We start from the raw sequence: 15,083 nt of genomic DNA on the forward strand, positions 1-15,083 counted from the left end.
AAATGCCAAATCCTAAATATAATAAATAGTCTCAGAGTACTCTGCACACCTCCACACAACTATTTTGAAGCAGAACATTTCTAGAGAAAGTTACTTTTTTTTTTTTAGAAACCCTAGTATTCTAGCCTGTCCCTCTGAAATGAAGTATGTTCTCGTCAAATAAGCAAAGCTGTATTAAAAAAGCATCACAAAATTCAGTCACTGCTTGAAGCAAAACTGTGCCCCTAGAGCTGCCCCAACCAAACTCTGGAGCACCGAGCAGCAGCCCGTGTCCAACCGTACCGCTGGGAGTTCTGCATTCTGACACAGGCATCCTCCTCGCCTCAAACCCAGCCAGTGCTAACACCCAGCAAAGTACTGATATTTCAGAAAAAAACCAATCTTTTATGGTATATACTGGTATATATATGGTATATGGTCCCACTCTGAAGTTGGAGCTACAGTAATTACCGTGCTTACAAGGCAGGCAGACTGACCGGCTTCAAGAATGGAGCTAGCAGCTCCCTGGTCAACTGGGACAATAAAATCCAAAGTACGCATATTTGGAGCAACTAAACACTGTCTTAAAAAATAATTCCTCCCCTTTAGGGCTATAAGGATGATGAGGGGACTGGAGCATCTCTCCTAGGAGGAGAGGCTGAGGGAGCTGGGCTTGTTCAGCCTGGAGAAGAGAAGGCTGAGAGGGGACCTTGGAAATGCCTCTAAATATCTGCAGGGTGGGGGTCAGGAGGCCGGGGCCAGACTCTTCCCAGTGGTGCCCAGCGACAGGACAAGGGGCAACGGGCACAAACTGAAGCCGAGGAGGTTCCAGCTGAACCCGAGGAAGAACTTCTTCCCTCTGAGGGTGACGGAGCACTGGAACAGGCTGCCCAGAGGGGCTGGGGAGTCTCCTTCTCTGGAGATATTCCAGCCCCGCCTGGACGCGGTGCTGTGCAGCCTGCTGTGGGTGACCCTGCTTGGGCAGGGGGTTGGGCTGGGTGACCCACAGAGGGCCCTTCCAACCCCTGCCATGCTGTGGTTCTGCATTGTTCTAACCAACCTTTCTTAACCAGTCACTCCCAAAAGGCACTTGCAGAGCAGCGTAAGAGTGAGCTCATGACAAAACATCCCCATTGCCATCTTTTTCTCAGTAGGCATTTAATAATGTACCTTCACTTTGCAAACAAGGAATTGAAGCACAGAAGCTACAGACACACCTATCTTGGTTTAAAGGGACTTCCATCTGAACATGAGGAAGAACTTCTTCCCTCTGAGGGTGACGGAGCACTGGAACAGGCTGCCCAGGGAGGTTGTGGAGTCCCCTTCTCTGGAGATATTCAAGACCTGCCTGGACAAGGTCCTGTGCAGCCTGCTCTGGGTGACCCTGCTTCGGCAGGAGGGTTGGACTAGATGACCCACAGAGGTCCCTTCCAACCCCTACTATTCTGTGATTCTGTGATTCTGTGACCCTCAATTAGCTCGAGCCACCCAAAGTTGCCTTTCCTGATCTACAGCGGATCCACAGCTCTTCACCCGTGGCGCGTTTCATTCTGCGTGTGTAACAGGACTACACCTCGAGCTTCCTGCTCACAAAGCGACTGAAGCACCTACAGATTCAGACTCTGTGATCCTTGGCTTTTCTGCTTCCCGGACCATCTCAAAGCGGGAGAGCAAGGGGACAGGAAATGGATGGTTCTGTTTCTGGGCATTTAGGTCAACTCCAGCCATCAGCACAGACACAGGCTAAGCAACCAACTACAGGTAAGAAAGTTTCCCAGAGCTGGAAACTGAACCAACCCCTCCAGTAACAGCTCAGATCCCAGCTTCATTCACTATTTCTAAAAAATTCTCCACTTTTTGAAGTTGCACGTGAATCCTAGTACTCAAATGCCATAGCATGGCTTTTTAGATTCCAGCCTGAACAGTGGTTCAACTCCTACAGCTAAGACAAAACACAGGCTCAAATGGCAGCCTTTCAGCCAACTGACTATTCCTTTTTCTGTTTCCAAAGCAGTTTTAATTTAAAAAGAAAAAAAAAAAAAGTACTACATAAGAGTTTAACTTCTAGAGGGATTTTCATTCCCAAACGATCACTTGCTTCTCTTCCCACACCACGAAAGTCTGAGTACACAGAGAACCTCAGGGTTACTACAGTGAGTGACATGGTCATAGCACACTACAAACCCCTGACACCAAGGAGGATTCCAAAATGAAACCAGTATCCTCCTTGCATAATGACTGACTTCTCCTCAAAGTCAGGATCAGAGGCAAAACAAAAAGCCACCGGTGTTCAGAAGTAGACACCAACACAGAAAGATCATGCCAGGACCAGGAAAGTAAGGAAAAAACTGGAATACTTTTTCCCATGAGGAAAAAAAATATATATATATAAAAAAATCAATGTCAAGCAAAAAATGCTGCGAAGGTGGACTGAGGATCCATGCTGTCTGAAATTCTCTTCCTCATTCCCAACACCTGGAAACTACTGAGAAAGATTTTTCGATGGAAAAGATGTACCCATACACAGGCACTATACCTAAACAAAGCTAAATTCTGTCAGGTCTCAGCTTGATTTAAGAGAAAACCACCAAAACTCTAGTCTTCCCCCAGTTCCCAATCACTTTCTTACCAGTTGTAGTCAAACCAAGATGCATAGCTCGGAATAATGATGTGGTTGGTTTGCTCCGTGACGTTGTCTTCACCTGGATCAATGGACCGACTTTGATCGCCTTTGTTCGGATCTTCATCTTCCTGTGTCATGGAGGGAATACAACGGTGAGAAGGATGCAAGAGACATACCTGACCACTCTCCACCAGCACAACTTAGTCCAAACCAAGTCCTTTCCAATCCTGTGCAGAATAAACTTTTCCTGACAGTCCCTGGTCACAGAATCACAGAATAGTAGGGGTTGGAAGGGCCCTCTGTGGGTCATCTAGTCCAACCCTCCTGCCGAAGCAGGGTCACCCACAGCAGGCTGCACAGGAACTTGTCCAGGCGGGTCTTGAATATCTCCAGAGAAGGAGACTCCACAACCTCCCTGGGCAGCCTGTTCCAGTGCTCCGTCACCCTCAGAGGGAAGAAGTTCTTCCTCATGTTCAGACGGAACTTCCTGTGCCTCACTTTGCGCCCATTGCCCCTTGTCCTGTCACTGGGCACCACTGAAAAGAGCTTGGCCCCATCCTCCTGACACCCACCCTTCAGATATTTGTAGGCATTTATAAGGTCCCCTCGCAGCCTTCTCTTCTTCAGGCTGAACAAGCCCAGTTCCCTCAACCTCTCCTCGTAGTGGAGATGCTCCAGTCCCCTCACCATCCTTGTAGCCCTCCGCTGGACTCTCTCCAGTAGCTCTTCATCTTTCTTGAACTGGGGAGCCCAGAACTGGACACAGTACTCTAGATGAGGCCTCACTAGGGCAGTGTAGAGGGGAAGGAGAACCTCCCTCGTCCTGCTGGCCACACTCTTCTTGATGCACCCCAGGATCCCATTGGCTTTATTGGCAGCCAGGGCACACTGCTGGCTCATGGTTAACCTGTCATCCACCAGGACACCCAGGTCCCTCTCCGCAGAGCTGCTCTCCAGCAGGTCCACCCCAAGCCTGTACTGGTGCCTGGGGTTGTTCCTCCCCAGGTGCAGGACCCTGCATTTGCCTTTGTTGAACCTCATCAGGTTCCTCTCTGCCCAGCTTTCCAGCCTATCCAGGTCACGCTGAATGGCAGCACAGCCTTCTGGTGTATCTACCACACCTCCCAGTTTGGTGTCGTCAGTGGTCAGTGGGGAAAATCACAGGGAGCAGAGAAGGTATAATTTGCCTTCATAAAAACATTAAAGAAAGCCTGAGGCCAGCAAGAGGTTTTCACAGAGCCAGCCCTCAAATCTCAAGGACATATTGGCAGCACAGTTAGATCACGCTTCACATCCTGTTCATAAAATGAAGCGTGCTCTAACTATGGGCGAAAACACTGCATTTTGCTTCTGCAGTACATGGCAGCCACGTGTAATGAATACGGCACGAACCTAGGAACCGGCCAGTTTGCCGACGACACCAAGCTGAGTGGTGCAGCTGACGCACTGGAGGGAAGGGATGGCATTCAGAGGAACCTTGTCAGGCTGCAGAGGTGGGCCTGTGGGAAGCACGTGAAGTTCAACAAGGCCAAGTGCGAGGTCCTGCACAAGGGTTGGGGCAATCCCAAACACAAGTATAGGCTGGGCAGAGAGTGGCTCGAGAGCAGCCCTGAGGAGAAGGACTTGGGGGTGCTGGTGGCTGAGAAGCTCCACATGAGCCGGCGATGTGCGCTGGCAGCCCAGAAAGCCACCCGTGTCCTGGGCTGCATCAAGAGCAGCGTGGGCAGCAGCGCGAGGGAGGGGATTCTGCCCCTTGACTCCGCTCTCATCAGACCCCACCTGGAGTCCTGCGTCCAGCTCTGGAGCCCCCAACATAAGGAGGACATGGAGGTGTTGGAGCGGGTCCAGAGGAGGCCACGAAGATGATCCGAGGGCTGGAGCACCTCTCCTCCGAGGACAGGCTGAGGGAGCTGGGGCTGCTCAGCCTGGAGAAGAGAAGGCTGCGGGGTGACCTTAGAGCAGCTGCCAGTGCCTGGAGGGGCCGACAGGAAGGATGGAGAGGGGCTTTGCACAAGGGGGTGCAGTGATAGGACAAGGGGGAACGGCTCTAAGCTATAAGAGGGCAGAGTTAGATGAGAGATTAGGAAGAAATTCTTCCCCATGAGGGTGGTGAGGCCCTGGCCCAGGCTGCCCAGAGAAGTTGTGGCTGCCCCCTCCCTGGCAGTGCTCAAGGCCAGGTTGGATGGAGCTCTGAGCACCCTGGGCTGGTGGAAGATGTCCCTGCTCATGGCAGTGGGGTTGGAACCAGATGATCTTTAAGGTCCCTTCCAACCCAAACCATCCTATGATTCTACTTTGTAAGCTGTCAGCCTAGCTCTTGCTGCCATCTCCAGTTACTGACACCACACCGATTTTAAGTATTGTCTAAGACGGGTCGTATTTTTTGCCACTCTTCCCCCATTAACCTCCTCACTCCTCAGAAGAGCATTAAGGGAAATCAGATTCATTACTTCAAGTTTCACAGGGAAACACCTGTCAGCAGTCAGAGTTTTGTGTCTGGAAAGCTGTGTCTTGTTACACTAAACTCCTGCTTGGATAAACTCACTTTCATCAATCTTACAGCTGGTCTTGGCTATTTCTCTCTTGTGAAGAAAAGATACCAAGTTCAGCTCACAACTCTGCACCTCCCTGCATTTGTTCCCGCCCCGAGGGTCAGCAGACCCATGAGTTTGCTCACACAGGGCTGAGCAGACCCCAGCCAGCAAGATTAGTAGGATCCCTGAGCAGAGGACAAGGCTTCGGTCTCAGCAGGAGACTCCTAGAAACCCTGGGTGTTCTGCAACTTGAGTTCCAGCACACATTCTCTGTGGAGAGCGACCTGGGTGTGCTGGGGGACGACAGGGTGACCATGAGCCAGCAGCGTGCCCTGGCTGCCCAGAAGGCCAATGGTCTCCTGGGGTGCATTCAGAGGAGTGTGGGCAGCAGGGCGAGGGAGGGTCTCCTCCCCCTCTGCTCTGCCCCACTGAGGCCCCATCTGCAGTGCTGTGTCCAGTGCTGGGCTCCCCACTTCAAGAAAGATGAGGAGCTACTGGAGAGAGCCCAGCACAGGGCTACGAGGATGAGGAGGGCACTGGAGCATCTCTCCTAGGAGGAGAGGCTGAGGGAGCTGGGCTTGTTCAGCCTGGAGAAGAGAAGGCTGAGAGGGGACCTTGGAAATGCCTCTAAATATCTGCAGGGTGGGGGTCAGGAGGACGGGGCCAGACTCTTTCCAGTGGTGCCCAGCGACAGGACAAGGGGCAACGGGCACAAACTGAAGCCGAGGAAGCTCCAGCTGAACCCGAGGAAGAACTTCTTCCCTCTGAGGGTGACGGAGCCCTGGCCCAGGCTGCCCAGAGGGGCTGGGGAGTCTCCTTCTCTGGAGATATTCCAGCCCCGCCTGGCCGCGGTGCTGTGCAGCCTGCTGTGGGTGACCCTGCTTGGGCAGGGGGTTGGGCTGGGTGACCCCCAGAGGTCCCTTCTAACTCTGACCATTCTGTGATTCGCTCCCTGACCTAAAACAGTAACAAGAAGGGCACAGAGGTGGTACAAAAAGAGGGTCAGGACGTGATATGAACCCCAGGAGAAACCCTCAGGTGCTATCTGAAGAGCCTGTAGGCAGCTCAGCATTAACTGGTTCTCTCTATCTGAATTACTAATCCAGACAGGTTTCAGAGAAACAGAACAGACTGTTAAAAATAACAAAGTCCCTAAAGCAAGATCATGAATAGTCATTGGTATTGATGATGTGTCCCATCCTGGAAAACCCTGCTGCCGCGTTCCTTCTGAGCGGGTTTCCCTAACCTGGAAACAGTGCTTGCCTAAGAACGGTGTTTCGGCCATCTCTGTTCACACCACGTCTGTATCTTGGTACTTCAACCCTCTGCTCCTCAGTGGGATGCCTGCACCTAAACCCCAGAAGGAAGCTCGCTTACTCACTACCCAGTGGTTTGCACACCTTGAGTTGTCAGCTTTCCCCATTTTAAAACATGACAAAGGATTTTTGAGCATTCTCTGAAAACACAGATACAGGCTGGATGGATGAACCCAAATACTGTAAAACCAGACACAGGTCAGTAAGGAAAGTTACATTTTCTTAATTATGCATAGAACTGAGGACACATCCAAGTGTCTGTGCAGGCCTGCAACTGTGGGAACCTAACACAGACGTGATCTTTTCTTACCTGCATGACCAGGCAGCCATCTTACACTAGAAAAGCTGTTAAAAATAGCATAAAATGGCACGCCACCAATGCAGTTCACTACCGAAACTACCCCAGCAACTCTAATAAAATCATCAGGAAACCCTATCCAGGGTCTAGATTTAGTCCCAAAATCTAAAGAGAAAGCATAACCTTTGAAAGATCTTCCATCTGAAAAATGCTTCCTTGAAAATACTTTGCAGTCTCCTCATTCTCATTTTTAATATGCTAGATTTAAAAACACAATCTCACAGCGTTCGTAGAATTTTTATAATAGCAAAACAACATTCCTATCAGTAACTAACTTAATCTTACGTATCACTTGAAAAATATTACAGGCTAAGTTACACAAGATGAGATTAAGATCTGTATAGAACAAGTGGTGATGGTTTTAAACTAGAAGAGGGGAGATTCAGACTGGATATAAGGAAGAAATTTTTCACGCTGACGGTGGTGAGGCCCTGGCCTGGATTGCCCAGAGAGGTGGGAGATGCCCCATCCCTGGAAACATCCCAGGCCTGGCTGGACGGGGCTCGGAGCAGCCTGATCCAGTTGAAGATGTCCCTGCTCGCTGCAGGGGGTTGGACTGGGTGGCCTCGAAAGGTCCCTTCCCACCCAAACCACGCCATGATTCTATGACCTCAGTTTCTGCCAAATTTAGTAAGAAACAGCTGCTGTTACCTTTCCTCCAGTTGCCACTGTCTCCTCATCCTGCTCATCTGAAAGGTAAAAGCAATGAGAATTACACCAATAAAAAGCACCTGATTGCTCATCAGCCTTTCTAGAAATGCAGTCGCTTAACTGGAAAGAATACTTCATTTGTTTTGGAAGGGAAGTGAGCAGGAAAGCAAAATGGACCACACACCATTAAGGCAATCTCATCCTTATGCAGGCACTGAACTATCCCAGACGAGGGAACAGATAAAGATACCAAGGAAGGATAATTACAATTTTCTCACACTTCGGAACCCACACCTAATTACCACCTTTCCCAGTGCCCTAGGTGTAGCCTTGTGTAATAGGATATGGGACACTGGTTTGCATCTCTTATGCCTAAGGCTTAGCAAAGCTCAGAGAACCTGTGATTCACCTTGATTCCCAGTAAGAAAAGAAAAATTCTGCCAGGAAAGAGCTTAGATGTCAAATTAAAAAAAAAAAAAAAAAAAAAGGAAAAAGAGGCCTACAAGGGAACAGCGTTCCAAGTGACAGTCAATACGTTTCATCTCAAATACATACAAAAACTGAAATAATTCAATAAAACGGTAGAATTAGAGATTCCTTTTAAATTTGAGAGATTTAAAAATATTTACTCTGTTGGCCTGCAAGCAAAACTTTACTATAAAACGTAGGGGAGGGGGTGCTGGAGGGTGTTGTGCGTTTGCTTTACCGAGGTCTGCGACCGTTCCTCCTTTCACCGGCGTGTTTTCGCTGTCTTTCTTTGGGTTCACTGCAAAAGAAAGCAAGATTGAATGATGGGTAACCATCAGAAGAGATCAAATTATCCGAGACTCGCACGCTTTTACTGCCTCCTCAATGCACAGTTTTGTTGGTCCTGTCTTTGCAGTTCAAAAGAGTTCATCTGCGCAGGCGGAGTACAACAGTCCGTTTGTCTGCCTGCTCCGCAATGTCACATCCGAACACAAAGCGGCTGCTATTCATGCAGTCAGACCAAGTACTGCACTTTTTCCACCTCTACAACACGTAAAAAAATCTTACATGCAAGTTCAAACCAAGTAAAAACCAAATGATGCGACACCCAAAACAGTTTGGAGTCAAGGACTCGACAGAAGGAATTATTTTTCTGACTTCTCTTTACTTCACGGGCATCGCACAGACCAACAGGTTCCTGAACAGGATTACAAACCGAACGCTCTGGGCACCTCACTAGAGTTCCCACTCATTTGGTGTGCTTATCTCAGGTGCTTGGCATACAATTATTTCCCTCCAGAAAACTCCACCCCCCAAAACATGATCTCTGTATAATGGGTGACAGCAATCCGAACACAGCGGAAACTAAACATGTCGGTGGATTTTTGTTAAATGTATCTCAAAAAGCCAAAAGAAGGTGAATCTGCTGCCCTTCACTGCCACGTTCAAATCCCTGACTAGAGAAATCTGGATGGGCACAGATCACCTGGCCCCACGGCCACAAAGTATTTCAAAGATTTGGCAAAATACACGCATATTTCTTCCGTGCAGTTTAAGCAATTGTGTTACCATGCAAAGAATCCAGCGTATGCATATTTTACCATTTTTGGGAAGTACCACTTCTTCTATATTAGGTACCGGTGTGGGGTCCTCCATGTCCTTGGTAAGATCTTCTTGCTCATCTTCTTCTTTCTGCCCTCTCCTTTTCCCGTACAAGGCTGCTTGCCTAAAACAGAGAGTACACAAATTCTCTGCCAGATGCTCTCACCCTCACGTTATTCTTCAGATATCAGGATTAAAGGACTGGGTTAAAACACTTCTGATGTAGGAAGCGGTGCTGGCACACTTGATGAAAAATATCCTCCATACATTACTAAAACAAAGCAAGTTTGTTGCTTTTTTTTTAAAAAAAACAAGGTCTTTTTTTAAAAAAAAAAAGGTCTTTTCCACTATTTCAAGACCGGAGACCACCACCATATATAAATCTGGATTCCAGCCCAAAACTGTCTCCAGCACGTTGGCATCCCTGGCATACTGGTGAAAAGGGAAACAGGCTGGCTTGTGCGATCGACTCCGTGTGCCGAGGAAGCCATTTGGGGAACAAATGCCTCTCCGTATAGAATCTAGCTCCAGCTTTACATTTGGAATAAACAGGAATTCAGAGTTTCAACTCCTCCTTTCTCACCTCAGATGATAAATTCCCAGTTTTGCCTTACTAGACCCCATCAGGTCTATCAAACAAGACATGGACTTTCAGTTCAAAAGGGCCCCCTCCATATCCACACATAAACCCCCATAAATAAGCTTTTATTTAGATATAACGTTAGCTTTTTTTTTAAAAAAAGATCAAACTAGCATTGGAAAAAACCCTAATCTGTAGCCACAAATGCTCTTCTGTTAAAGTTCTATTTGAGGAGTGGACTTTAAAATACCTGGCTACGTAGACCAAAACATCCTTGATTAAAAGCAGTAATTTATGGGGCTGTAATTCAAAGCATACATGGACAAGGGCAGGGTCCTGCGCCTGGGGAGGAACAGCCCCAGGCACCAGTCCAGGCTGGGGCTGAGCTGCTGGGGAGCAGCTCTGCGGAGAGGGACTGGGAGTGCTGGGGGACGACAGGGTGACCATGAGCCAGCAGCGTGCCCTGGCTGCCCAGAAGGCCAATGGTCTCCTGGGGTGCATTCAGAGGAGTGTGGGCAGCAGGGCGAGGGAGGGTCTCCTCCCCCTCTGCTCTGCCCCACTGAGGCCCCATCTGCAGTGCTGTGTCCAGTGCTGGGCTCCCCACTTCAAGAAAGATGAGGAGCTACTGGAGAGAGCCCAGCGCAGGGCTATGAGGATGAGGAGGGGACTGGAGCATCTCTCCTAGGAGGAGAGGCTGAGGGAGCTGGGCTTGTTCAGCCTGGAGAAGAGAAGGCTGAGAGGGGACCTTGGAAATGCCTCTAAATATCTGCAGGGTGGGGGTCAGGAGGCCGGGGCCAGACTCTTTGCAGTGGTGCCCAGCGACAGGACAAGGGGCAACGGGCACAAACTGAAGCCGAGGAAGCTCCAGCTGAACCTGAGGAAGAACTTCTTCCCTCTGAGGGTGACGGAGCCCTGGCCCAGGCTGCCCAGAGGGGCTTGGGAGTCTCCTTCTCTGGAGATATTCAAGCCCCGCCTGGACAAGGTCCTCTGCAGCATGCTCTGGGTGACCCTGCTTTGGCAGGGGGTTGGACTAGATGACCCACAGAGGGCCCTTCCAACCTCCAACATACTGTGATTCTGTGATTCTGTAACTAGTTTGAGTTATTTTAGAAGCAGCTGAGTAACTTTTCCTTTGATAAGTTCTACTCTGGACACAGCAATGAACCCCACCACTGACGCAGACAACGTGGCAGCTTGCCCTAAACTCTCCTCCTCCTGCAGGCAACACGCTTCTACAGAGGAGCAGAGAAATTACATACACTGCACAAGCAAAATCACGTCTACCACAGAAATAATTATTCTACTGTACCCCAGGGTGAGACAAGTGAAAGGTGACAGCGATCTCCCCACAAGCATCTCTTCACGAAAACTCGCCTCAAACTGCAGGGCATGGACACTCACCCCTTCTTCCCCGTCTTCTTTCTCGACTCGACAGGAGTGGGGGGTGGAGAAGGAGAATGCTTCCTCTTCCTTGTACTGGCTGCTGCTTTCCTGTCTCTCCTCTCCGGACTACGCACAGGCTGTTAGAGAAGAGGAGTAGTTAGCTCATCCCAAATGCTACGGTTATTGGAATGCTGTAGGCTACGCTCTTCCGTAATAGGTCCTACAACAGAGCAGCTAACAGCAACAGTATCACAACACGCACCACATTCAGCTCCAGAATACTTCCATTTTTTACTGTGAAAACCCCTAAATTTTCTACAGCCATCCCCCAGATGCTGCAGTGGCTATGTACTTTGTCCATTCGAACGCTGACATGTGACTTACTGAATGTATTCCATCCAGCAAGAGAGATGACCTAGCACGCAGCCTGGCCTCAAGGTTAAATGAGCGTGTTTTCAGAGTCCTAACTAACTTCCTGCACTGGGAGGGATACAAAAATCAGTTTCAACAAGTACAGAGAACTGGGAAATCAAATATTAACTGATGCTGTTGAACACAGCCCTGGCTTCATTTATAAGAAAGCCATCCTCAGGGAGGGGGGGGAAATAAAAAAATCAAAGCACACACTTACACTTCTGGGCAAAGGATTTATGTCAGAAGAAAGTTAAACTAGATTGTGTTAATCACAAACTGTTCAATTAGGTTAATTTTAGCAACTTGGGAGTCCCCAGAATTTGGCTTACACAGAGATAAAGAACATTAACGTATCAACAGGTCACCCATTAAGCAGAGACCCACCTACCTCTTCATTTTTCATGGAGATTCTCTGTCGAAAGCTCACCGATTTCCTGTTCTCATCCACCTCGTAATCCTCCTCGTTCATCCATTCATTGAAAATATCTGTGTCCAAAATCCACTTGGCATGAACCTGAAGGTCAAAAAGACAGATCGACAGGTCAACGTTTTTTGAAAAAAAAATCACTCCATGACAGACCTCGCAGGACGAAGGAAATACTTGCAGCTCTGTTATCAGGGTCTGAAGGTCCAGACATCTCGTAATGGTTTTACACATCACAGGTGACAGTTTCAGGAGGCAATACAACACGGGATGGACACGACCATAAGCCTACTGAATGCCACGTCTGTTCCTCAGCCATGTTTAAGCCTTCTGAAGTGCGGGGCCAGTTCTCACAGCTGGGACCACAGCTCTGTCTTAAGAGCATACTCTGGATGCTAAAAATTACCATCAAAAGCTTCTAAACATACAGGTCATCTCAGCAGACGTGCCACAAAGACCAAAAAAAATTAAGAAGAGTTGGCCATATCATGGAAAGAAAAGATTGGCTATCTTGACTTCAAATAAAATTCTAGTTTACATAGCTAAAAATAAATTGTGAGCTTTAGTATGATTTATACACAAAAAGCATGTGTTCCAGTTACTTAGAGGTACCTACTTGGAGTAAGTAGTGTTTGAATAGACATCAAGTTATGTTCTGACCTGAGCTGCTGTAACTCCACTGTTCAGATCAACAGCAGACACACAGAACAACGCTGCATGTTATGTATAAAAAATGTCCAGTAACAGGACAACAAAGTACCAGTTACTACCGTTTGCTTATAACTGCCCTACATTCTTCTCTTGCAATGAACTAAATCAGAAAGGCAAATCATTCCTCTGCAAAGAAAACTAATTATGTAGGGAAGCTAAACAAGGCTGCTGCTGTTGGTGTGAGTGCTCGCACGTTCCACGGATCGAGAAGCGCTGACTTTCTGCGTCGTTACGACACCAGTTAAGAGCAGAGTTCCCATTAAATTGAGCCTTTCCATACAGAAAGGTGAGATACGACCCTCGGGGATGCTTTGAACAGCTACTGGCTTTCTCATGCTGGCTCTAACTCTAGGGACAGTTGTGTTCATACACTATAATTAATTTGCAACGCCAAGGATTTTGGTAAAACCAAGAAGCTCCAACTGTGCGCTGTACTATGAGCACTCAGAAGCTGGTATCTGCAGCGGTACTGAGCTAAGACAGACGAACTCCAGAGCTTCTGCAGCAGTGTGAAACCAGGGGACGGGGAAGTCCATGGCCACCCACCGCCTGTCACCCAGACCACAGCTCTGTTCTGCTCCCAATGGCTGAATTTGCTGGAAATAATGTTGCCATTACAATAACTCAAAGAGAACAGACCAGATTCCAACTGTCTCACCGACTTTAAAAACTCGGATTTGTTCTCCTAAAGAAGCTTCTGAATTTCCATATTATAGAACTCGGAACAGTTTTGGTCATTTCTGTATTACAGAAAAAGACAAACTTTCTGCACACCAAATACGTTTTAAGCCCTGCAATGCAAGTGTGGTAATCTCAGGTTTCTAACCTGGCAGTTCTTTTCTCTAACCATACTCTTCCAAAACCACCATGAAGACATGGTATTTTCCCCACTTTCTGCCCCTGAACCCTTCTAAGGAGTCGTCAGGCTTCATCCCAGAGACGGCTGCGCTTCAGCAGTAAGGGAAGGACTCACCTTTAACAGAAACCCGCTCCAGCCAGGCCAAAATAAACATGGTAATTTTGGTGCTAGCAGGGATGCTAAGTCTGTCCTTTTCACTCACAAAATAAATTATTTTTTCAATGGCATTTCTCCCCAACCCAACGAAATGCTTTTACACATTGTCATTAGGGCTCCAGAAACACCACTCTGCTTTCCCATATATACAGAAATACAGCCAGTGTTATTCAGCTGCGTGTTAAAACCTCTATCTAGCAGCACCCAAGCACGAGTTATGCCCACACAGTAACTCTGGGGAAGCGTTTCTTACCTTCCATGGCTTTTCAGGAATTGGAGGATCCTCAATCTCTGCATCTATTTCGTTGGCGTGAACCCAAGTGTCATAGCTAACAAGAGGAGTCAGAGAAAACAAAATTGGTCCCCTGGGCTTGTTCAGCCAGGAAGATCACCAGCAGGAATATTTATTCAGCAATTCTGACATGTGCAAATCATCTTGCTGGGATAGAATGGTAAAGTGTTCTCCACGCAATGAAAAGCTAAAGGAATAATCACTGCTTTCTGCTAGAGGAATAGGACACACTGAGAAAGGAGGGGTCCAAGGCATCCGGTGCATATTTTTAACTTTCTGGATTTAAAAGCCACCTCAGTGAAGCCAGCTCCAGCTTAAAATTGCAAATCTGCTCTCTAGATTCACGGGTATAAATACAGTTTCTGAGTCACCTGTTCAAACCCCGGTATTAAGCTAATTAATTTGTTTCTGTTCTTACGAGTTTGAAGCAAGAGATACTGGATTCCTAGAAGCAAGGAGTATGCACCCTCCGCTTCAATCCCTACTGCTGTAGAACCCACCTATTATTTACATTCACTTTTGCACACGCTATTCCCTCAAAAGCCTATTTATTAATATTAAGAAACTGCAGTCAGCAACAGCCAAAGCCAAAATACTTTGTAATCAACACCAAGCACGTACTGGGCAACTGGAAGAAGTCATATGCCAGAAAAGCTGTGCATACAGCATTCTGCATGCTTACATTGATTTATATATTTATAATATATAAGACTTTTATACCTATGATTTATAAATACATATACATACACAAGGTCAATACAAAAACTTGACTACTGATATATTTGCTTGCTGTAGGTGACCCTGCTTGGGCAGGAGGGTTGGACTAGATGACCCACAGAGGTCCCTTCCAACCCCTACTATTCTGTGATTCTGTGATTCTGTGATATAATATAAATATAAAAATATATAAAGGTTTTCATCTTTATAAAGAGAAACTGAAGTGTGATAGTTGTTTGCTCTCTTCCACTGAAATATGCATATGGTTCCCAAGAAATCTGTGCACACACAGCAGAGCAGATTCTAGCACCCTGAAAAAGTTATTTAAACAGAAGTTAATGAGGAGTTACTGATTTCTTGAGTTTTCTGGACTCAGAAACCAGTTATTACAAATACATTAAGTTACTCACAGTACATACGTTATCTTTTAATGCCTTCTAACGACATAAGACAGCTTTCTCAAACGTGTGCCTTCACCAGGCACTTGCACTTGGCTGCAGGCAACCCGTGGAGCGCA

General features: G+C 47.5%; 1 protein-coding gene across 1 annotated transcript in view; it reads right to left on the reverse strand.

The window, feature by feature from the left end:
• The window catches only part of SMARCC1 (SWI/SNF related BAF chromatin remodeling complex subunit C1), a 107,603-nt gene that overhangs the window by 61,910 nt on the left and 30,610 nt on the right, over positions 1-15,083 (reverse strand). Inside the window, exons 8-14 of the mRNA XM_075419987.1 lie at positions 13,811-13,886; positions 11,796-11,921; positions 11,012-11,130; positions 9,030-9,154; positions 8,168-8,227; positions 7,462-7,499; positions 2,609-2,730 (exon numbers count right to left, since the gene is read on the reverse strand). Coding sequence (XP_075276102.1) covers positions 2,609-2,730; positions 7,462-7,499; positions 8,168-8,227; positions 9,030-9,154; positions 11,012-11,130; positions 11,796-11,921; positions 13,811-13,886 — 666 coding nt within the window. The remainder of the gene's footprint in view (positions 1-2,608; positions 2,731-7,461; positions 7,500-8,167; positions 8,228-9,029; positions 9,155-11,011; positions 11,131-11,795; positions 11,922-13,810; positions 13,887-15,083) is intronic.

This window comes from Opisthocomus hoazin, chromosome 4 (assembly GCF_030867145.1).
Source record: "Opisthocomus hoazin isolate bOpiHoa1 chromosome 4, bOpiHoa1.hap1, whole genome shotgun sequence".
Classification (NCBI taxonomy): Eukaryota; Metazoa; Chordata; class Aves; order Opisthocomiformes; family Opisthocomidae; genus Opisthocomus; species Opisthocomus hoazin.